General features: G+C 36.3%; 1 protein-coding gene across 4 annotated transcripts in view; it reads left to right on the forward strand.

Annotated features, from left to right (window-relative positions):
- Positions 1 to 25,288, forward strand: part of PTPRZ1 (protein tyrosine phosphatase receptor type Z1) — a 187,542-nt gene extending 162,254 nt beyond the window's left edge. For all 4 annotated transcript variants that reach the window (XM_009243178.3, XM_054559718.1, XM_002818377.4 and 1 more), the window contains 12 exons: positions 1,668 to 1,802; positions 2,368 to 2,502; positions 3,700 to 3,863; positions 5,495 to 5,630; positions 7,309 to 7,455; positions 14,357 to 14,450; positions 14,785 to 14,858; positions 16,837 to 16,965; positions 17,869 to 18,015; positions 21,943 to 22,085; positions 22,892 to 23,027; positions 24,220 to 25,288. In XM_009243178.3, coding sequence (XP_009241453.3) covers positions 1,668 to 1,802; positions 2,368 to 2,502; positions 3,700 to 3,863; positions 5,495 to 5,630; positions 7,309 to 7,455; positions 14,357 to 14,450; positions 14,785 to 14,858; positions 16,837 to 16,965; positions 17,869 to 18,015; positions 21,943 to 22,085; positions 22,892 to 23,027; positions 24,220 to 24,360 — 1,581 coding nt within the window. In that variant the 3' untranslated portion in view covers positions 24,361 to 25,288. The remainder of the gene's footprint in view (positions 1 to 1,667; positions 1,803 to 2,367; positions 2,503 to 3,699; positions 3,864 to 5,494; positions 5,631 to 7,308; positions 7,456 to 14,356; positions 14,451 to 14,784; positions 14,859 to 16,836; positions 16,966 to 17,868; positions 18,016 to 21,942; positions 22,086 to 22,891; positions 23,028 to 24,219) is intronic.
- The last annotated feature ends 225 nt before the right edge of the window (positions 25,289 to 25,513 follow it).

The raw sequence follows: 25,513 nt of genomic DNA on the forward strand, positions 1-25,513 counted from the left end.
TAAAAATACAGAAAAAAAATTAGCCGGGCGTTGTGGCGGGCGCCTGTAGTCCCAGCTACTCAGGAGGCTGAGGCAGGAGAATGGTGTGAACCTGGGAGGCGGAGCTTGCAGTGAGCCGAGATCGCGCCACTGCACTCCAGCCTGGGCGACAGAGCAAGACTCCCTCTCAAAAAAAAAAAAAAAAAAAAAAAAAAAGTGAAGGGCAGGGCCAATGCTTATTTTAAGTTTCCCATAGCTCCTGGCACAAGGATGTGCATTTAGCAGATGAACAAAAAATGTCCATAGTAGTACTGATTAAAAGGCAAACATGATTATTAATCCAGTTATCAACCTTTATAATTTTGGGTATTCCTCAGGATACCCAGCTTTGTGGAACTTACTGGGACTCTCCAGAGACTGTAGACCGCTCACTAAGTTGGTTTTTCACTGTGATCACCTGAATGTCAGCAGAACTCAATTACTTCCCTAAGATGCACCTCTCAGTCTAGCTGGCTTCAGGTTAATACTGTGTGGAACACTGAATTCAAATAAATGAGTACATAAGTATAAAGTGGGTTTGTTACAGGCAACCGTTTCATGCTCCCTGAGGAGGAAATATGCATGTCAGAATGAACATGAGATCTGGAGTTAGAACTGATTTTGAATCCCATCTCTGCCACTGGCTAGCTGTGGGACTTTGGAAAGCCACTTAACTCCTCTGAGCTTTAGGTTCCTCATCTCCACATCAGGATTGATGCTTCCATTTTGCATAGATGAAAGATTAAGGTTCACGTTCTGTATTAGTCTATGAAGGACACTGCTATGAAGGAATACCCAAGACTGGGTAATTTATAAAGAAAAGAGGTTTAATTGACTCATAGTTCTGCATGGCTAGGGAGGTCTCAGGAGACTTACAGTTATGGTGAAAGGTACCTCTTCACAGAGTGGCAGGAGCGAGAATGAGTGCCCAGTAAGGAGGAAAGCCCGTTTTAAAATCATCAGATCTCATGAGAACTCACTCACTCTCACGAGAACAGCGTCGGGGGAAATCACCCTCATGATTCAATTATTTCCACCTGGTTCCTCCCACAACACACAGGAATTACAGAAACTACAATTTAAGATGAGATTTGGGTGGGAAAACAGCCAATCCATATTATGCTCATAAAACATCTTGTACAAAATGGGACACAGTGACGAATTGCTAATAATGATTAGCACTTCTCAGCACCTTGAAGTAGAGTAAGGAGGTTACACTCCAGATGCTTTTTTTGCTGTTGTAGACATCTGAGCCCATTGCCTAAAATACATTTCAAAGCAGTGCTATTAAAGACTTGATTTTAAGCATAGCAAGTAGACTGCAAATGGATTAAATACACTTGGAATACAGATGCACAGAATTATAGTTGTGTCAAAGCAAAGAGAACGATTCTTTTTTTGTTTGTTTTTTTGTTTTTTTGTTTTTTTTACAAAAATGATAGGGATCCTTCTGCTTCCTAACCAAGAGTATTTTCTAACCAAGAGTAGCTATCTTAGTTAGTACCATCAAATTTCTCCAACTTTGCAAGTTTATTTTTTTATGGTTTTCTTTTATGAAAAAGTATGCTGACCTTAAAACTTAGGTATTGTACAGTTGAAGATGACATATAAATCAGGTAGTAGGAAATATTTGTCATTTAATTCTTCAGGGCTACAACAGACCAAAAGCTTATATTGCTGCCCAAGGCCCACTGAAATCCACAGCTGAAGATTTCTGGAGAATGATATGGGAACATAACGTGGAAGTAATTGTCATGATAACAAACCTCGTGGAGAAAGGAAGGGTATGTAGATAATCTGTTATGTCATCCCCAGAAAAGTAATTAGAGGTACTTTAAATTAGTTTTAATAGAGTCAGCATTAGGAAGGAGCCAAAGTTTTGAGAGTTAGTTGGGATTCTTTTTTAGTAAATATGACAGCTAAAGGGAAACTGTTAATACTGTTAGTCAAAAAGTTTCGTTATGAATCATGCTTATCTGCCTTTTAAATGCATTCTTCATACTGTGAGAGAAGTAAATGGGACTCATTGAAAAGCAATGTAGAGTGAAATCGATTTTAATTCACAGGACATGGATTTTAGTCTTGGCTCTGTAACCTGAATCTTCTGACTCACTTGCCTTATCTGAAAGGGGAAAATTTAGGCTACCTCATCTCAGTCTCGTTCAGCTCTCAGATTCTATTCCAAGCCTCCTCCACAACTAATTTCAGTCACTTATAAAGAAAATAAAACATTTAGAAGAGTGAGGGAGTCCATTCCTGTCACCATCTCAGACCTTTACTGATTTCAGGGAATGACTTTTACATGGAGCATTTGAAATACGGAAGTAACATCTACATTTTCTTTTGCAGAGAAAATGTGATCAGTACTGGCCTGCCGATGGGAGTGAGGAGTACGGAAACTTTATGGTCACTCAGAAGAGTGTGCAAGTGCTTGCCTATTATACTGTGAGAAATTTTACTCTAAGAAACACAAAAATAAAAAAGGTGAATCAACAAATAATGGACATAATCAAGTGAACAATGCATTTAATGCATTTGGTCATTTTTTAAGTGAATAAGCGATAGAACCAAGAAAGGGTAAAAAGTATATAACTAAAGGCATTAAAAATTCTTATAACAGGCCAGGCGCATGGCTTACGCCTGTAATCCCAGGACACTGGGAGGCCAAGGTGGGTGAATTACTTGAAGTCAGGAGGTGGAGACTAGCCTGGCCAACATGGCGAAACCCCATCTCTACTAAAAATGCAAAAATTTGCTGAGTGTGGTGGTGCACACTTGGGAGGCTGAAGCACAGGAATCGCGTGTACCCAGGAGGCAGAGGTTGCCGTGAGCTGAGATCATGCCACTGCACTCCAGCCTGGGCAACAGAGTGAGACTCTGTCAAAAAAAAAAAAAAAAAAAAAAAAAAAAAAGCTTATCACCGCTGCTGTCAGCCCTAAAGGTTTCTTTCAAGTCTCTAGATGCCTGCTGTGGCTTTGGAGCCAGACTGGTTTTGTTGCTGATGTTTAAAGTGAATGAGATTCATGAACAGAAATTCCTACCTTGTGTGGCAACTGCATAGGATGGCCCTGAAACAATCCCAGCATTCAACTAAAAAGAGTGGAGAGTGAAACAAGAAAAAGAAAGAAAACACGAAGAATAATGTATTACTCAGGTTCTTCAAAGAAACAGAACCAACAGAATAGAGAGATAGAGAGATTTATATTTTTAAGAATTGACTCACATGATCATGGGCATTAGCAAATCTTAAATCTGTAGGACAAGCTGACAGCCTAGAAATTCTGGTAGGATCTTTACGTTGCACCGTTAAGACGAATTCTTTCTTCTTCAGGTAACCTATCCTATCAGTCTTTGTTCTTACAGCCTTCAAGTGGTTGAATGGAGCTCACCCACATTATGGACTATGATTTGCTTTACTCAAAGTCTACTGACTTACATGTTAATCACGTCTAAAACAAATACCTTTACAGCAACATTTTGTGTGATTAGTGTTGACCAAACAATGGGCCACCATAGTATAGCCAAGTGGACACAAAATTAACCATCACAAATGACACTCTACTTTTTTTCATTCATTATGGACCCTCAACATCAAATCAAGCTATGACTCCTGACTTGCTGTTTGAGGACCCCGTGTGTGTGTGTGTGTTTGACTGTTATTAACTGCCTGAACTTTTCCAGGGCTCCCAGAAAGGAAGATCCAGTGGACGTATGGTCACACAGTATCACTACACGCAGTGGCCTGACATGGGAGTACCAGAGTACTCCCTGCCGGTGCTGACCTTTGTGAGAAAGGCAGCCTATGCCAAGCGCCATGCAGTGGGGCCTGTTGTCGTCCACTGCAGGTGAGTCTCAGAGATGTGCCTCTAAACCCATAGAATTTCTTATACTTGCAAAAAGGAAATCAATGGAACAAAGCTTTTGCCAAAATGGTAATGATTTCTTGAAGTGAGGGTGATGAAATTATATGTTCATTTTCATAAGTATTGATCACTAGGAAATGAACATGCCAGACTCAGAATTGGATTGCTGAATATTTCTAAGCACCACATATTTTTTGATGTTGATTATTTTATTTGATTGTTCAACTGCATTTCAGCTTATTAACTATTTGAGGCAGGTGGAACAATGTTTTTGTTGTTAAACAAATATTTACCGTAACATATAACACCATGGGATAAAAATGGTTGAGCTACAACCCCTGCCCCTAGGAGTTAAAATTCTGTTTTAGAATTATTATGCCAGGCTTGCATCACAGAAGCCAAAGCACACAGATTGTGAGAAATTTGGCAAAATATATTTAAGTTGTTTTTAAACATTTTGGGACCAGAATCCCTTTTTCATTTTCTTGAGTTTTAATACATTACATTGAATGTATTGTCAATTCATTGTTGCGAAGATTTTGTAATTTCCAAGACTAGGTTGATAAATAGAAATAATGATGTTTCAATGAAAGAGGAAAAATATGTTAAACATCCTTATTTAATGTTTTTAGTTAAAATAATAATAGCAGTTAATATTTATTGAGTGCTGACTGTATGCCAAGTCTTATGATCACAAAAATCAAATTTGTTTCTATGTGAAGAATTGTTATCAAAGCAGTGTGTTTTTAGAGAAGCAAGTGTTTGCCTTTTATATATAGCTTATCTAACACATTCTAATTACCATCTCAGGAGTTAAATTTGAGAGACCCATCTTGAGGTTTTTTAATCTGTTAGCCTGATTATAAACTGAGGAAAACAGGAAGATGCAAGAAAAATAGTGCTGAAGGTCAGGGATTGTTTCCTAGCAAACAGAGAAGGACCAGGCAATTGTGCAGAGCAGGTGCTAATTTTCCACTCTAGCACTTCCTACTTGTCGGAACATTTGAAAAGAATCCCTGTGCGTGAATTCTGTCCCTCTGCTAGAGGCTTTGAAGAAGTCGATAGATAATGGCCCTTTAGAAATAACTGAAGTCATGCTTTATTCCTCACAATCTCACTGAAATGATATTTTCAGCAGAAAGCTTTATCAAATTCTTTTTCCCATTAACGCGGAAACCTTTACAAACATGTGTACCTGGAAACATAGACCTAGGGACCTTTTCTTTTCAGAATTTGGTGAAGCTAAAGCTTTCATTTTTGTCAGATTAAATGTCTATTTGCCACACTCTGATACATAATATTTTCATTGTACAATATACAATGAATAATAAATATGGTTTTTGAAAGTTTTAAAATCTCCAACAGAAATAGTGAGGTTGTTTTGCAATTAGACACATGACAAAACATTAGAAAGGGTACTTCTAAATTTGTTGTGTAAAGCATTACGCTTAACTACTAAACTGTTTACAACATTGAATTGCCAAATTTATTGTGTGGCTCACTTGCTTAAAGAAGGAAGTTATTTTAATCAACATGACAACCAGTAGTGATCTATTTTTCAAATTTATTTTATGCTTAACATTGAAATATTTATTTCTTCGTCTTCTCTTCAGTGCTGGAGTTGGAAGAACAGGCACATATATTGTGCTAGACAGTATGTTGCAGCAGATTCAACACGAAGGAACTGTCAACATATTTGGCTTCTTAAAACACATCCGTTCACAAAGAAATTATTTGGTGCAAACTGAGGTATGATTTTTAAAAGGATGACTTTATTCATCTAAGGTATGGAAATGTCACTAAAATGTAGGTGTATTCATCTCCTAGGACTGCAAAACAAAGTAATACAAACTGGGTAGGTTAGAACAACAGAAGTTTATTGTCTCATAGTTCTGATGTCTGCAGGCCCATGCCCTTCCAGAAGCCTCTAGAAGATTCTTCCTTGCCTCTTTCATCTCCTGGTAGGCCCATGCATTGCGTGGCTTGTGGCAGCACAACTCCAGTCTCAGTCTTCACTTGGCTGTTTCCCTCTGTGTCTATGTCTGTATCCAAATTTTCCTCTTATAAGCATACCAGTTATCCTCCTCCTCCAGTTGATCTCATCTTAACTTATTACATCTGTAAAAAACTTTTCTGCAAATAAAATCACACTCTGAGTTATCAGGCGGTTAGAGCTTTAATATATCTTTGTGGGGGGACACCATTCAACCCATGACACCAGTAACTGCAGCTATGTCATGAATGAGCCGATAAATTTTATCCGTTTTGTGACCTCAAATAGGGAATATCCTTTAAAATGACACTGGTCACAGAGAAGATACAGCAAAAGTCTAAGTAGAGTGGTCCACACACATCCTTGTTAGCAAAAATCTCAAGTTCTTCATATACGTAGTGGATGAATGGATTCATTTTTTTAAAAAAATATAAATTATGCTTAAATTATATCCATTTTAAGCCCATATAGTTTACCCGTAAGTGACAGAACAGCGTCAGCAAATCTGCATTTTATCTTCACTGTTTCTAAATAAAAATGAACTTAAATGGAAACCTATGAATGGCAGCTTGAAAGCAATCGGAAACACATGGCTGAGTGGGCTTCAAAACGAAACCACACCAAACTTCCTTCCATCCATTATCCTGAGCAAACTTACACACGAACAGAAAACCAAATACCACATATTCTCACTTATAAGTGGGAGCGAAATGATGAGAACACACAGAGACATAGAGGGGAACAACACACACTGGGGCCTTTCAGAGGGTGGAGGATGGGAGGAGGGAGAGAATCAGGAAAAATAACTAATGGACTAATGGGTATGAGCCTTAATACCTGGGTGATGAAATAATCTGTACAACAAACCCCCATGACACAAGTTGACCTGTGTAACAAACCTGCACATGTACCCCTGAACTTAAAATAAACATTAAAAAATAACATTCTGGTCATATAAGACCAAGGAAGAGTCCCATATGTGAAATATCAGAGAACTATTAACAACTATATATAAAATTGAGTTAAATTGTATATGACAAGTGAAAAGGAGAGTTGGCGTTGCCAGAAGGGGTAGGCCCACCAGAAGTGTAGAAGTCAAGAAAGCCCTGTCACGAAGTATAGAGGTGTCAAGTTTGAAGGATAGGCAGAGAGGACATTCCTTTGCCTTGCCAACTCTTCCTGCCTCCTACCCTATTGTGTATTGCCAACAATACATAATAAATGAAGAGCTAAGGAATGAAAAGAGGTTCTTTCTTCTGTGACCACTTCCTTTCCTCTGTCTGACTTCCTTCCAGGTTTAGTAAGCAATCTTTTGTGGGTCTTCCCCCATTCTGTAAAACTCTCCTTGTCTGTCAATGGAAGGTACTATGTTTGTAGGTAGATACATATGAGGAAAACTTAAAGTAATGTTGCTTATTGTCATTGTTTTGCCAGGAGCAATATGTCTTCATTCATGATACATTGGTTGAGGCCATACTTAGTAAAGAAACTGAGGTGCTGGACAATCATATTCATGCCTATGTTAATGCACTCCTCATTCCTGGACCAGCAGGCAAAACAAAGCTAGAGAGACAATTCCAGGTGAGTCCTCTTGGAAGCCTCTTGGATGTCACTACAGAACTGAATGTCCCTGCATCTTCTCATTTGAGTTGACAGGGTCATGTTGAGTGGGCAGTGTGGGTACAATGACTTTGTATTTGAGCCATCGTTGTTCCTTACTGTGGGCTACAGTGCCACATGGTAAATTTCAAGGAGAAACATAATTCTGAGTAGCAAGAGGAAAAGTTCTCAGAAACCTTAAACTAACTTTTATAAATGCAAACTTGGTTGAGAAAAGAAGGTCACAGAGCATAACAGAATGAACAGAAAGAACTTGTAAAACAGACTATATAAGTGCTCTTTTTACTTTGAAAAAAAAACAGACCACTTAAACATGAGTGCAGTGGCTCAGGCTGTTCCTGATACTCTTTGGAAAAAATCTGTGTCTCACTTAAAACCCCTGGACCAAAGTAGTACACACTGGAATAATAGCTTCTTCAACCCCAGTTTCTCCCCCTCACCCTGTCTCAAGGCCATAAGCCAGACACAAGAGCATGTTTTGTCCATATTGTACTTCCCACAATACCAGCTCTCTGACTTTCAGAAATCAGTAGGCAAAGAATTCAAAAAGCAGGTGTTACTGGACCTGCCAGCTGAGACCAAAGCATTTGCAGAATCGTAGCTTTCCACAGGAATAGGGGCTATATTATTTTGCTCCACATTGTTCCTGTGCTATCCGCTTACTTCTCAGAGTTCCTGGAGAATTAGGGCCAAATTTTGAAGAATGAATATCTAGGAAGAATTTGGAAGACCTTAGAAAAACCCAGGAGAGTTAACAAATGTTGAGATTTCACTTATTTATCCTGCTTTGCTCCCCAGTCTACAGCATAGGATGTTAGCCACCATGAATTCCTTTGGGCTGTTTGCCTTTTAAATTACTGCACGGTGTGCCTTTGGAGGTTTAAGAGAAAGATTGGGGTCAATACTGAGTTTAGAACCTGTTGTCAGAAAGTCATACATGTTTTACTCAGCCAAGCTTATCTCAGTCATAAAGGAATGCCTTAGAGGGGAAAAGAGTATGCAGTTGGGTTTCAGATAATAAAGAAATGTTAAAATATAATTAAGTTGTAAAGATATCTTTTCCCTAAATAAATTAAACACGCACACACACACACACACACACACACACAATATTACCCGTTTCAACAAAACTCTCATTTAAATATGATTTGCCCCTGTGTAGTTGCATAAAAAAATTGATATGGTAAGCTAAATAATCCAGGATCAAAATGAAAATATTAACTATAAGGTCAGAATTCAATTGAAAAGAGAGATATTTTACTCTCTTTCCTGTTAACATCATACATAGGAAAATGTATTTGTGTGTATGTGTGTGTACCATCCCATAAAAAAGATATCTATTCAAGTTTGTCCGTAGAAAATTTCTTTGAAATAAGTTGAATATCTGTTTATTCAACAAGTACTTATCAGACACCTGGCAGATGCCAGGCTTTTGTGTTATTAGAATGCAAACATGAATTTGTGAAATAAATAAATAAAGCACACCCAGCTCCTAGTCTTATGGTGCCTGCAGTCTAATAGAAGATACAGGTAAGAAAACACAAACAGGCCAGGTGCAGTGGCTCACACCTGTAATTCCTCTGTTTTGGGAGACCATGGTCAAGAACTTGAGACCAACTTGGTCAACAGAGCAAGACCCTGTCTCTATAAAAAAATTAGCTGGGTGAGTGACATGAGCCTGTAGTCCTAGCTACTCCAGAGGCTGAGGTGAGAGAATTGCTTGAGCTCAGAAGTTCAAGCTTACAGTGAGCTATGATTGTGCCACTGCACTCCAGTCTGGGAGATAGAGTGAGACCTTGCCTCTAAAAAACTAAAAAAGAAACAGATAAACAAAATAGTGTGAAAAATGCCATTATAGAGGTAAAACAGGATGCTGTAGGAGTACAGGTAAGGATGCAACTTACCAGAGGAGAATTGCGTAAGATATATTTAAGAGTTGAACACCGGATTTGGTGATTCATTGGACATTTGCAGAGAGAAAGGAGAGAAAAGACACAAGCATAACTACTCAGATTCTGCTTGGGCACTGGGAAAGTAGTGATGTCATTCACCATGATTGAGAATTCAGGAAGTGGAGGTGGTACATGCTTGAGAGGTGTGGCGAGGGAGAAGACAGTGAGATACTTCCAAATCTACCTTATTTTTAGGTTCTTGGGAGATGTCCCAATAAACATGTATATTTGGCAATTGGATACTGGGTCTGAAGCATAAGAGAGGTCTGGCCTGAAGAAATGGATTTGGGAGTGATCAGCTTAGAGATGGTTCCTTGAAGCCTTGGAATGGGATAAGATAGCCAATTAAAAATGAAATGTCTAAGAAAGGTTAGAAAGGATTACTCAAGAAAACATTTTAATTAACCTATGAATGGCCAGCCCACAAAGGAAAGGGGGGAAACTGACATCAGAAGGTAGGAGAAAATTTGGGACAGTGGAATATACTAGGATCCAAAGTAAATAATGTTTCTTGAAAGAGGAAGTGAACAGAGATGGCAAGTGCTAATGACAAATCAAGTATGTTGGGAATGGAGGAGGCCATTGGATTTAGACATAAGTTATTGATGACCTTTGTCTAAGAGCTATTTGGAAAGTATAGCATTGACGCCAGATTACAGGGAGTTAAGGAGTAAATGGATTTGAGGAATTAATGACAATTATATAACTCTTAAAACTTTTTTACTCTGGACAGAATGATTAAGATAACTATAAGAAAACTTTGAGTTAGTAAGATTTGGGGGGTGTTTATTTGGGGTTTCTTTGCTTATGTTTTAATATAAGACATGAGAGCTTCTTTAAAAACTAATGGGAAGGGAGATAATTGGAGGGTACAGAGACCCTGAGTGGTATAAAGAGGCAGCATTCAGGACACAGGTAAAGGAATTAGTGTTCAAAATCAGTAAAACCTATGTGCATGTTTACAGTAGTACACATATAGGCTCTAAGGCCGGAGGCTGAGGAAGTACTCTATGGTTTCTATTCTCTGTGAAGAGAAGGTGAGTGTGTGTGAGTGTGTGTGTGTGTGTGTGTGTGGTGTGTTGTACATATATTCCTTTTTTTTTTTTTTTTTCTCTGAGACAGGGTCTCACTCTGTCACCCAGGCTGGAGTGCAGAGGCACAATCTCGGCTCACTGCAACCTTCCTCTCCCTGGCTTAAGTGATCCTCCTACCTCAGCTTCCCAAGCAGCTAGGACTATAGCAAGTGTACACAACCACGCCTGGCTAATTTTTTAAATGTTTTTTGTAGAGATGGGTTTTCGCCATGTTGCCCAGATTGTTTCGAACTGCTGAGCTCAAGCGATCTGCCTGCTGTGGCCTCACAAAGTGCTGGAATTACAGCCATGAGCCACTGTGCCTGGCCCATTGCACACACACTCTAAAATAAAACTGTTAATAGATGCAGAGGGAAAAGGGAGATAATTTTAAGAAATCTATATCATATCAGTCATTTTCTCAGAATGTAATACAGTAAAAATTGGAAATTGACAATGAAAAGTTTCCATAAAAATTTTGATATTTGGGCATTAAAAATACCCTTTTAAATAATATACATATTTAAGAGGAAATTATAGAATCTTTAGAATTAATGGTCAAAAGAAGCACTGCATAACATTTTAAAGGTTTTAAAAATTAAATAGAAAATTAAAAATGATTAAATGAAGATTTAACAAAACCTAATGCAGGTTCTGTCAAAAGACTATTAAAATAGACAAACCTGTGTCCAGATTGATGAAGGGAGGAAAGAATGTGAGTAAATAATATTGAGATAAAAAAATAGAGATATAATTTAGAAACATTTTTAAACACAAAAGCATACTTTGAACATATTTGTGACAATACATTTGAAAACCTATATGAAACGAACAATTTATTGTATGTTCTAAAATAACTAAAAGCATATCATTGGATTGTTTGTAACACAGAGAAAGGTTAAATGCTTGAGGTGATGGATGCCCCATTTACCCTCCTGTGATTATTATGCATTGTATGCCTGTACCAGATAGCTCGTGTTTTCCATAAATATTACACCTTTTATGTACCCAAAGAAATGAAAAGTAAAAAGAATTTTTAAAGGAAAAATATAATGAAAATACACTAAAAATATATAGAAAATTTAACTAGGCCAATAGCCATTAAGGAAATCAAATCAGCTGCCTAAAATCCCACCTTCAAAATATAACCAGGCCCAAAAGAATTTAATGTCACATTTTACCAATTTTTAAGGAACAGAAAATTCCAAATGTTAGCATAAAAAATCCAGGTGGAAAACTAACCCAGCTATTTTATTGAACAAATGTAACTTCGATACCAAAACTGAACAAAGACAGAATAAAACACTTATAGGCCAGTATCAATAATCTTATTTGAAATATCAGCAACTCAAATCCAGCAGTGTATTTCTTTAATATCATGAGCAAGTAGAGTTTATAGAGTTTATTCCAAAAATGAAATGATGGTTTAACACTGGAAAATATGAATAGATTTACATACAGGAACATTATGACCCTGTCAATTAATACGGGAAAAGTAGTCAATCAAATTCTATATTGTTCATTTAAAAAAAAAAAACTCTTAATAAACCAGAAATAGAAGAAAGCTTTCTTAGCCTTCTAGAAAGTATCTATCATAAAACTACAATAAACATCATACATAGAAATTAAAATTGGAAATGCTCATAGTAGATTCAAGAAAAGATAAGGAATGTCAATTATTGGCACAACTATTCAACGTTATTCTGGAAATAGAATTAAACTAGATAGATGTATAAGGTAGAAAAGGATTTGCAGATAGATAATATAACTACCTGTAAAGAATATCAAGAGAAACAAAAGAGAAAATAATTATCTTTAATTAGAGTTTAATGAACATACATAAAAATCAACAGCATTGTTATTTGTTAGCTTTGAGTGATTAGAAAACGTATTAGAACAAAAAAGAACCCAATCATTAACAAAAACAATAACAAAACAGTAGCAAAAACTTCATCATCTCAAAAAAGACACTTAACAAAACGTGTAGTAAATATATAGAGAAATTTATAAAAGTGAATCGAAGAGCATAAAATTAGGCCCAAATAAAATATAATGTTGATACATGGAAATATTAAGATATTGCTTCTCCTTACATTGACTATAGAAGTCGATGCAGTATCAATCGAATTTACAGCAGGGTTTTTCATGGAAAATGTAGAATAGATTTTAATTTAGCATGGAAAATTAAAAAGCTGAAATATCTCACCCATACTGAAAAGGAAACAATAATAGAAGAATTCTGTTGTACTGTATATGGAAGACTTATGATGTGATATGATACTATTGGAAAATGCAGGAATCTAGCAGAGGAATGATGCATTTGAGGAAATCTGTTATGTGGTAGAGATAACATTACATATCAGTGAAGAAACAGCAGACTAGTCTATAAATAACATTGGGAAAATTTTTATGTCAAAAAAAGTAACATTGTATCTCTACCACTCCTCAAACACTAAAATGTATTCAAGATGGATTAACTACCTAAAGGTGAAAGTAAACCTTTATAACTATTGTGAGTTCATTTTAGAAAAGAAAATATTGGGTTGGGCACAGTAGCTCACACCTGTAATCCCAATACTTTGGGAGGCCAAGGCAGGCGGATTGCTTGAGCCCAGGAGTTTGAGACCAGCCTGGGTAATATGGTGAAACCCCTTCTCTACAAAAAATACCAAAATTAGCCAGGTGTGGTGGTGCATGCCAGTAGTGCCAGCCACTCGGGAGGCTGAGGCAGGAGAAGCTCATGAGCACAGGAGGTCGAAGATGCATGCACTTCGGCCTGGGTGACAGAGTGGAGACCTGCCTCAAAAAAGAAGAGGAGAGGAGGGGAGGGGAGGGAAGGAGAGGGGAGGGGAGGGGAGGGAAGGGGAGGGGATGGGAAAGGAGAGGAGGGAAGGGGAGGAAAATGCATGGTAGGGCATATGTTGGAAAGTATTTCTTAATAACGTCAGGATAGAGAAGGACTTCTTACATAAAATGATAATTTGCAGAAAACAATTAAAGAAGAAAAATAAATTGGCTGTAAATCTCTGTGTGATTAAAGAAACTAAAGATGTTTCCAACTTTTTACACACTATAGGTTTACATTCAAGACAGCAAGAACCCCCTACAAATTAATAAGTGGCAATGAAGTAAAAATATGAAAACGCAATCATCAAAGAAGATATCTTAATGACTAATGAGCACCAAAATTCACCATTTCACAGAAATTAAGACAATGCAAATCAAAACCTTGATATATTATTTTTCATTTATCTGATGTCAAAAATTAAACACTGAATAACTGAATACTCCTAATGCTCTATGGAAACCGTCACACATGTGCATATTAAGAGACATACAGGAGATGCTCATAGCTATAAAGCTGTACAATTGCAAAACACTGCAAATACCCAAACATTCACTAGTTGAGGAGTAGATAAACAGAATGTAGATTATTCATGTAATGGAGTAGTAACAGAAGGAATAAATAAAACTGAATTATATACATATATATATGTATATACACACACACGATGTAATTTACCTCCAAACGTCTGTGTGAGATTTAAATAGAGGAAATGGAGGTTGCACATCTATAGTGGAAGCCATGAGGAAGATTCTCTCAATGCTAAAAGAATTACTAGAGATTTCTTTGCTTCTTATAACTCCCCTGGTGTAAAACATAGCAGCTCCAGGAAGTTCACTAAAACAAGGTTAAATTCAAGGAATTATTGGAAAACATTTCATATATATTTTTAGTCAGTATCTTATCTTGATTGGTGTATGTGTGTGTGTGTGTGTGTGTATTTGGGGGACTTAAATGAAATCACCTATATATTTTTTTACTTTCTTACCCAGCTCCTGAGTCAGTCAAATATACAGCAGAGTGACTATTCTACAGCCCTAAAGCAATGCAACAGGGAAAAGAATCGAACTTCATCTATCATCCCTGGTAAGTTGTGTTGATCCTTGAAGAAACAACTTTTTTAAAATAATAAAAGCCTTGTAGGAAATTTGGCAATATTTGTATACCTTTGGAGCAAATGGAGCACATTCAGATATTTTTAATTTTGTCCAATATGTAACTGTTCCAAAGGACTCATAAATCCTTGAAGTCTTATCTAAATATGCAAAATGTATAGAAAAATTAGCTTACAGATCAGAGACACTTCAACTTGAAAAATGCAGCTATATTTTACATCTGGCATGGGGAAAAGATGGTACAGTGCTGTGAGCATGAGTTTTTTTGTTTTGTTTTGTTTTACAATGAATGTTCTGTGTTCCAGTGGAAAGATCAAGGGTTGGCATTTCATCCCTGAATGGAGAAGGCACAGACTACATCAATGCCTCCTATATCATGGTAAGTCAGAGAAGTCACTGAGGAGACTCCCAGCTTGTGTTACAGGGATCAAAACCAGAATGGGCTGCCAAAAGCAAAGACTACAGGCATGGGCAAATGAGTGGTAAATTTAACTTAAATCTGTTGACTGCAAGCCCACAGTCCACAGCAACAGTTGTAATAACAGCATGCTTTTATGTGTGCTGGGACTGAAGAAACCTCAAGCAAGACCAATTAGTAGATGCGGGAACACAAACTCACCATTCAGGGCTGATGAGTAGGTATAAAACTTATACCTGCTTATCTAAAAGGCTTTATTTCCTTCACTAAGGCAGAACCCCTGAGCAAACCCAGGATTCACCGGCTTCAGCAAAGCCTAACCTCACTGACTTCACTACTCCAGGTTTGCAGCATGATTCTTAGCCTGCAAACTGGGCTCATTTTAGGACCTGGATTTCTAAAGATACAATGCTTTTCTTCTGCATTTACATCTTTTGTGTGAGGGATGAGTGTTTTAGTAGCTGTTGTGTGACCTTCATTAACATTTAAGGTCAATCAATCATGGAGCTTGGCTTCTGATGAAAAGCTCCTAATTCTTATTCCAAAACCTCTGTTCTATTTATCCAGCAAAGAAAATATTAAGGAATATCTATGCAGGAAACACAGGGATGTGTGGTAGTGGCATCTAAATACATTCACATTTCAAATGAGCCACTGGGTGATAGGAACGGGATCTGAAACAGAAGGGGCTAGAAGAGCCAGGACTTTAGTAACAGTATAAATATCACAGTTAACCCAATAGCTCTAGCTTCTAGGTATCTGTAGCAAAATATGCAAGGTGTCTCCCTGGTTCCTCCCTTGTAGAGGCACCGAGGTGTCTGGACACCAAAGTGGGAAATGTAAACTCTCCTGTAGATTTCCCACTCTCTGTGGAGTAAGAGACAGTATCCACAAAGCAGTTTGGTAAGTCTACAGCTAGAGGTGTGTTTTTAATGAAACTGTTCCAGTTTCTCTATCAGCTTAGCTGATAGCTACCATCCTCAGTGACCACCAGAGGCCCACACGAAAGAGCACCAATATGGGATTCACCTGCATGGATTCCGTTGAGCAGTCTCACCTAAAGTCTTCAATGACAAAAGCACAGTGTGAAAGTTCAGAGTTTTTGGAATTTATGGACCCTGAGGAGTTCATGGCACTGGAGGCCACACGCATAGAGCTTAGGCAGAGCAAGCAGGGAAAGAGAGAAAAGGACCCATGAACCAATGCCTTTATCGGGTCCAGGGCATTATCCAAGCAGGTTTTCCACGGGGAGTTTTACTTGATGGGTTTAAAGCAAGCAGGCACAAGTCCCAGGAGGTCACGTAATGACTGAGAGGTATTTACTATGGCATATCTGCAAAGTCCATGTAGGTGTGAGGGTCAGCAAGGCCAACTAATCAGACTGTTCCGTAGTGAAATGGTCACTATGGAGCAGTTTTGTAAGTGAAATACCCGGATCGATCACTTTAAGGAACTGGTGGATGGGACGATGTAGAACTGGAAACTGTATCAAGGGTGACTGAACCCTGCTTCTGGCATGACAAAGTCCAACTTACATTTAAAAGGAATACCAAGGCAACATAAAAATCATAAACATTCACTACAAGATGATAGGTAACCTTGAATACTACATCTGACTTCTTAAGGCAAACTTGGACACAACGCTTAATTTCTAAAGCTTCAGTTTAATCATCTGTAAAATGGGGATCATAGTTCCTATCTCACAGTACTGCTGTGAGGAACAAACGATTTAAAAGAAAAAAAAAAAAAACATGTAGTGTCACACCTAACACAGGAAGTGCCCAGTAAGCATTGGCTATAATAATCATATTACTACATATAGACACAATCTGCAATTCAAAAGACTATTTTGACTTAAGGTCCATTGATATATAAATGTTTATCTGAATGTTTAAAGGCATACGCCAGTGCTGTTTTTGTCTTCTCTTTGGTTTTGTAGGGCTATTACCAGAGCAATGAATTCATCATTACCCAGCACCCTCTCCTCCATACCATCAAGGATTTCTGGAGGATGATATGGGACCATAATGCCCAACTGGTGGTTATGATTCCTGATGGCCAAAACATGGTAAGTCCCTTAGACCGCTTTTGGGACTTTCTTTACAGAGGAATATCAGGTTACAAATAGCAAAAAGTCCAGCATACAAACAAGCAATTTTGTTTTCAACTAATAAACTAATGTCATTGAAGGCATACTCTTCTACTGTTGGGCTTGGTTTCATTATACAATCTACTAGGCCAAAGTGATGAATAAAAGTTTTAAATGAAAGTAGATATAAATGAACTTAAATGTATGTGTTTTGTGACATTGCTTAAGAAAATTAGAATCACAGCCATGAAAGAAATCAGTCTATATGCTTCTATTTACATTTTTAAAATAAAATGTGTTAGAATATTTAGAGATTCCCTGTGTTTAAGGAGGTCTCTAATTTTTTCTTTAAAAAAAGACCTAGTTAGAATTAAGCGAGTTCCTAGTATAGGAAGGACTTTTTTAGTATAAGAAAAGCAGGGATATCCCATCCCCTTCTTTATATGTGTTTGGAGAACCCAACGAGTAAAATAAAGTAAATATTTCATTTAGGCTTTACATGTTTACTTAGCTTTGATATTCAGTTCTTGTCTATAAAGTTATTGTGTGACCATTACACATGAGGCTGGAAATTTCTGAGCTCTTAAGATCACTTGAATCTTCTCTACTCAGTTGTCAATTACAGAAGCAATAAGCTTATCATTGTTGTTGATAGCTAAGAGCATAAAATAATAAAGCAATAATTTGGGTTCCTAAGTATGGTATTTTATTCAGCACATCAATCTAGTTGAAGGCACTAGGAAGATTTTAAGAGTAAATATTCAGATTCAAAGAAAAATTGGAGTTGAAATTTCTGTGCCAACCAATTAACTTTATTTCACAATCTGACTTATTGGGCATTTTATTAAAATCTAAACTCTTCTTTCATTTGCAATTCTCCAGGCAGAAGATGAATTTGTTTACTGGCCAAATAAAGATGAGCCTATAAATTGTGAGAGCTTTAAGGTCACTCTTATGGCTGAAGAACACAAATGTCTATCTAATGAGGAAAAACTTATAATTCAGGACTTTATCTTAGAAGCTACACAGGTAAGGATATAAGTTAAATGACAAACCTTTTATCTTAAACACATGTTAAACGTATTCTGACCTAAGGATCTTTCCTAGAAATGAAAAGCATGATTCTGATTTTTTCCCAATTGAGACAATTACACAAATAATCAAATTACTTTGTCACTTTCATTTTCAAAATGGTATAGAATCATTAAACAATTAGTCATCACTACATCATTCCTGAATTTTACACACACAGAAAATCAAAGCTCATGTACTCTAGATTAGTGGTTGACAGAACTTAGGTGGAAAATAAACACAGTAAAAGAATAAATGTATTAATTCTAATTCTCATGTTTTAATGTAAGCCCTTATCTTGTAGTCTCCTAAGTAAAATGGGAAAAATACTACCTGACGAAACTTACTGTTCTCTACAAATGTAGAAAGTTGATGAGTGATAGTGATGTAATAAGTTGATAAGTGAAGTGCTTTGAAAACATGCAGTACAACAAACTAGGAATATTTTACTAAAGTCTTGGTTATCTATTACACAAGATACTGTTGTTATCTACAAGATAATACATTATTTTACTAAACTCTTAATTATATGCAAATATCTATTATTGAATTATTTGTCAATAATTATTTACATAGAGCTATAGTAAAATACTAAAACATACTAATAATGATGTCTAAGAAATATGAGATTCAGAGTACCTTCTCAATCTGACAAAGATTAAATCATCTTCCACAATGAGAACCCCTGGACACAGGAAGGGGAATATCACACTCCGGGGCCTGTTGTGGGGTGGGGGGAGTGGGGAGGGATAGCATTAGGAGATATACCTAATGTAAATGATGAGTTAATGGGTGCAGCATACCAACATGGCACATGTATACATATGTAACAAACCTGCACGTTGTCCACATGTACCCTAGAACTTAAAGTATAATTTTAAAAAAATGCATTCAAAAAAAAAAAGAAAGAAAAAGAAAATCATGTTCCAAATAATTTGAATGTTGCACTTTTCTCAATAATTTGAATGTTGCAGTTTTCAGTTCTGAAAACTGGTACATATATGGTATACAAGAAGATTCTCTATTTATTCTCTAGAATATTTAAATGACCAATACATATAAACTTGATAATACAAGTAACTAATAGTGTAAACAGCATAGCAGTGGAATAGTATCCTATCTCATTAAAATAAAAAAGACTTAGGTCTTTATTTGTAAAATGAGGGGCAGGAACTAGAAGGCGCCTAAGGTACCTGAGAGCTCTTAATATTCCATGCTAAGTTCTACCTCTGATTATTCCCTGATCACTTCAGTAGCATCCATCTAGATCTGCCATCTCTCATGCCTTCTTCTCATTATTCCTAGTTAGTAAGAAAGCCTATTACAAGAGTAATAATCATTAAATACCTATTATCTTGTTACACTCATTATCCTGATCACTGATCATGTTTAATATCTTGCTCGGCACTGGGAAATTGGCACTGTTTTTCTCCTAGTATTATGCAGAAAATAAACTAGATAACACAGGTTCCTGATTGATCCCAATTCAGTATGTCTTATCTATGTAAATCAGCTATTATGGACAGCTTGATGATCCAGGAGCCCAACTCAGGGATCAACAGTATTTCTATAACAAAGATCAAAAAAGAAGGAAAGACTAAAGTGGACAGTTTCATTAACTTCAGACATTTTTAAAAACTTTACCCAAATATCACAACATTTGAGGTTAGTAGACAAGTGAAGGTCTATGCTACTGAGCTCAAAAGCTAGGGGTCTTTTATTTATGTATTTGTTATGAGGACTATTTTTAAGAATTTATTAAATATTGAATATATTTAAGATATTATATGTTCAAGGTTTAACAATTATGTTAAGTTACTTTTACCCACTATTGACTTTAAGAAATAGAACATGGCCTTGACCATCAAGTCTTTCATGTGCTCCCTATCCCCTTCATCCTCTCCTCACTTCAGAAGTAGCCTCTTCCTGAATTACTGTTTATTGCGCTCTCATCTTATTTTATCATTTAACCCTTGTCTTTGTTTTCCTTCACACGTGTGCTGCTTACTTTTAAATATCTGTGAACTTTATATAAATTATGTGTATTATGCTACTGAGATTTATCCATGTATTTGGGTATAGTTCAAATTCATTTACTGCTGCTGCTTAGCATTCCAGATAATACATATCTTGTTTTGTATTTTACATGCAAATTATTACTTGTTTGTTGTGTTTTGTCTTGGTTTGGTGTTGCTATTACAAACAGTGCTGATATGAATATTTTTAGTCATATGCAAAATTTCCTCATGGGGATATCCTGGGAATTCCCCTGCTGTGTTATCGTGTTGGATCATCTTCAACTTTTAACTTTACTAAATGAAGTCAATTGTTTTCCAAAGTCGTCCTACAAAGGTATCCTCTCATCAGGAATGTATGAGTGCGCTACATCCTCATCAGTGCTTGTGCTGGGAATGAAACGGCATCTCTTGTTGGTTTTAATTTGCATTTCTCTTGTTGAAAATGAAGCTTTCAACATAACTTTATATTTTTACATAATTATTTACATAAATAATATTTTTACTTAAAAATATGTTTTATAAATAATATTTTTACATAAACATATTTTTATATAAATTAATTGACCATTCAGATTTTATCTTTTGTACTGTGTCTGTTCATTATTTTTGCCCGTTTTTCTGTTAGGTTATTTATCACTTACTGATTTATCGGAGGTCTCGTATTGTGGATACTAATCCTTTGTCAGCTGCATATATTGCAAATACTTTCTCCCAGTTTGGGATTTGAATTTTTTACTTTCTTTGTGATTCTTTTTTTTCTTTGTCTTTTTTGTTGTGAAAGAAAAGTTTTGAAGTTTAATCTATATGAATGTATTGATCTTTTTATTCCTGGCCTTTAAAAGGAAACCATCATTTAGTATCTTAAAAAATTACTATTTACCCTGAAATCATGAAGATGCTCTCTTACACTGTTTTCCAAACGTACCACCTGAAATTGACTTTTTGTATTATATTTTGTGAGACAAGGGTTCGGTTTCATTATTTTCCATGTGATACCCATTGTCCCACCATTATTTATGAATTGGCAATATCAGTTCAGTCATTCATATACATATAGTTTATATATATATGTGCTTGTTCTAGGACATTTATTTTATTCCATTGGTCACTTCGTTCATCCCTCAGCCACAATGGCAGTGTTTTACTTCTTATAGCTTAGAGTAATTCTTGATATCTGATGAGTTAATTTCCTCTATTGTTTTTCTTATTTACCAGTATCTTGGCTATTTTGACCTTTTGCACTTTTATGTAAAATTTAGGTTCTGCTACTTGTTTTTAAATGTATCATTTTTTTAAAAAAGTACACCTTTGGAAACTGGAGGTGAGAAGTTTAAGGGATTTATCAAGTCACAGTCTTGTTAGTCACTTAAGTAAGAATCAGAATTGGGATCCGAGTTGAACCTAGATCTCTACCTCCTTGTCGGCGTTTTCTCCACTGTGTCATGCAATCTCCTTTTACTTAAGCCTGAGGATTACTGATAGGTGAGGGAAGTGTATGCTATTTTCAAAACAAATTTTAACACCAATGATTTCCTTTTATAAATTTGAATTTAGCAGTGCAAATACATCTTTGGTACATAGTTTCATGGTTTGTAAGCATTGTCATATTTCACCCACAGATAGAGTTTATTTTTAGAATAAAAAAAGAAATTATGTTTTTTTGATTCTATTAGTAAATCTATGCATGGTAAATGTAGCATCACAACTGTTTCTTCCTTCCACCATGAAGAATGTGCTGCAACTACTGCTGCTCACTCATGCCTGCCATTGGGTTTTATTACCTTACTGTAATTCCTGATTTTCCTTAATGATTCCACTCCTGGTAAACTGTCACTAACTAACATTACTTTGTTTTTTCTTGTTATAGGATGATTATGTACTCGAAGTGAGGCACTTTCAGTGTCCTAAATGGCCAAATCCAGATAGCCCCATTAGTAAAACTTTTGAACTTATAAGTGTTATAAAAGAAGAAGCTGCCAATAGGGATGGGCCTATGATTGTTCATGATGAGTAAGTTCCGTATGTTAGATTGTTTCACACCTGCACATTCTCTAGGCATATGTATATTTCTGTTGTCTTCAGACAAACCTAATGCTTTGGACCCACTGTGATGATTCAGCCATGGTGGATTATCTTCATTTTATCAGTAAAGTTAACACAGAACATTTTTTTTTTTTTACTTCACTTGAAGTCCCTGTTGAAGACAGAGAATGGGGTCATGATCACAAGTATCTTCTCTTGCATTTGATGCTGAGAACACTTTGTATACTAAGTCAGTGTTTTAGCAGTGAAATTTTACAGGAGCCAACCAGAGAGGCATTTTCAGTCATTGATTTCCTGGCATAGCAGTGAAATTGATACGATTGTTATTTTTCAGGAACAAGAAACTTCATCCAATAAATCTTCCTAGGATTCCATCATAAACAAATAAAAAATGCATATGCTGAACTTATGTTATAAATATATAAAATACAGTTTGTTATATATGCATTTATACATTTATATGTGTATTATACATGTCTTTATATGATACTCTCAGGTTATTTTTTATTATTGCCAACTCCTTTCATAGTATACAAATAATAAACCATAAGCAAATACTAAACTTCTGTAAAGTATTCCACTATTAATATCATGAACGCTTGGCAATATTTCAGATTAAATCATAGTTCTTTGTGCAAAAAGTGAAGAGAGACAATTCATTAAAAGTTTCAGTGTTTTCATTGCAAAGTTGTCAAGGCTATATGCTTTGTGAGTTCTAAATTTGAGTGGTGCATCTCAATGGAATCTTTGTTTCTTTTCTTTTTTTTTACAAGGCATGGAGGAGTGACGGCAGGAACTTTCTGTGCTCTGACAACCCTTATGCACCAACTAGAAAAAGAAAATTCTGTGGATGTTTACCAGGTAGCCAAGATGATCAATCTGATGAGGCCAGGAGTCTTTGCTGACATTGTAAGTAACAAGGCAGTGAACCAAATTTTTCACTGATAGAGTACTACTAACTTCCTAGAGGCTGCTGAAATCTTATCATGTATCAAGAAAGATCTTATTAACTGATAACATTAGTATGTAGTTTTCAAGCTGAATTACAAGTCCACAATCCATAGAACAATAGACATTTAAAATTTATACTTCAGAAAATTTATGGATAAAAACTTTTAAATCTCATGTTTGCCTTTGTGCACAATAGTAAACAATGCAAATAAGCTTAGGTGAATGTAGAATTCGTAGGCTCATCTTCAGCTCTTCGGTCTATTTAAGGGCCTTATAAAGGGACCTTCTTCAAAGCTCCAGCCCAGACCAGTTGGCAGGAGGTCAAGGTTATCTTCGTGCACATGCACTGCAGAGGAGCCCCTAATAAGTCTCATTCAGGGCCGCTGAGTTGTGTCAAGCTTGTGCTGCATAAAACTCCTTTCTGGAGATGCACAGTTCGCAAAAGCATTTAATTATGCACTGCTTCACATGTGCGCCTCATGGTTTTCAGCTATGATGCTGCTCACTGGTTCAGGTTCTCTGCAGCTACCTCTCCCCAAACTGCCTGAGATGGCATTTGTAAGAGAAAAACTGTTTCATTCTTCTATGTGCCACTACTCTGAGACTACAGCAGAGCAGGTGCTTACCTTTGCTCATAGCAGGGCATAGGACCAGTCAGGCTGACAGAATGTGAAATTCTTCTTATTGGTGAACAGTGAAGGATTGCATTCTATATGGGTCCCTGGGCTAACAGTACAGTCATTCCTGAGATCTTTCCATAAAGAGACAGACTCAGTGGATTTTCTAACAAGTAGAGAAAGAAGAAGAAACTTGTTTCTGAGTGAGTTACAGGTGTCCAGTGCCAAACAGTTTCCCCCACAAGTTAACAGAACCCTGTCTCATCACCTTCTGATTTCATGAATAAGAATTAAGTACTTATTGGCAAATGTATGTAGGTTAATTTTCTAGGTCAGTGAATAGTCTGCCAATTGCAACATTAATTTAATCAGAAGAGACATCAGTATAGGTTATGTACATCTGCTGAGTATAACAGTGCCCTTAACACATTGTCCTTTCATGAACAGTGCTGAAATGTGTCTAAAAATATTTCTTCTTTTTACAAATGTATGTCTTCACTGAGCTTAAAAACCTCCCATCTTCTGTTCTCTAGGAGCAGTATCAGTTTCTCTACAAAGTGATCCTCAGCCTTGTAAGCACAAGGCAGGAAGAGAATCCATCCACCTCTCTGGATAGTAATGGTGCAGCATTGCCTGATGGAAATATAGCTGAGAGCTTAGAGTCTTTAGTTTAACACTGAAAGGGGTGGGGGAACTCACATCTGAGCATTGTTTTCCTCTTCCTAAAATTAGGCAGGAAAATCAGTCTAGTTCTGTTATCTGTTGATTTCCCATCACCTGACAGTAACTTTCATGACATAGGATTCTGCTGCCAAATTTATATCATTAACAATGTGTGCCTTTTTGCAAGACTTGTAATTTACTTATTATGTTTGAACTAAAATGGTTGAATTTTACAGTATTTCTAAGGATGGAATTGTGGTATTTTTTTCTGTATTGATTTTAACAGAAAATTTCAATTTATAGAGATTAGGAATTCCAAACTACAGAAAATGTTTGTTTTTAGTGTCAAATTTTTAGCTGTATTTGTAGCAATTATCAGGTTTGCTAGAAATATAACTTTTAATACAGTAGACTGTAAATAAAACACTCTTGCCTATGATATTCAACATTTTACAACTGCAGTATTCACCTAAAGTAGAAATAATCTGTTACTTATTGTAAATACTGCCCTAGTGTCTCCATGGACCAAATTTATATTTATAATTGTAGATTTTTATATTTTACTACTGAGTCAAGTTTTCTAGTTCTGTGTAATTGTTTAGTTTAATGACGTAGTTCATTATCTGGTCTTACTCTACCAGTTTTCTGACACTGTATTGTGTTATCTAAGTCATTAACTTTGTTTCAGCATGTAATTTTAACTTTCGTGGAAAATAGAAATACCTTTGTTTTGAAAGAAGTTTTTATGAGAATAACACCTTACCAAACATTGTTCAAATGGTTTTTATCCAAGGAATTGCAAAAATAAATATAAATATTGCCATTAATTTGTGTTTGCTTGTGGAGCATTGTGCTGAAACCTGTGTGGCAGAAAATTGTGGATGTGGGTCCCCCTATGATGATGGCACAAAAAAAAAAAACGGCTAGTAGGATGGGACAGGATTTAGAGTGGTGGGTCCCAAACTGTGCATTGAAATACACAGGGAAGTCACAAAACTTTCCACTTGTGAGGAAAACACAGCAACATGTGCAGACACTGCACAAACTTTTACTATTAAATTATTTGAACTTTACTACTGAATGAACAGAACAATTATGTATTTCTTTTGGCTTGGGGAGTGCTATGATCTGAATGTTTATGTCTCCTGACAATTTATCCCCTCA

Source organism: Pongo abelii, chromosome 6 (genome assembly GCF_028885655.2).
Source record: "Pongo abelii isolate AG06213 chromosome 6, NHGRI_mPonAbe1-v2.0_pri, whole genome shotgun sequence".
Classification (NCBI taxonomy): Eukaryota; Metazoa; Chordata; class Mammalia; order Primates; family Hominidae; genus Pongo; species Pongo abelii.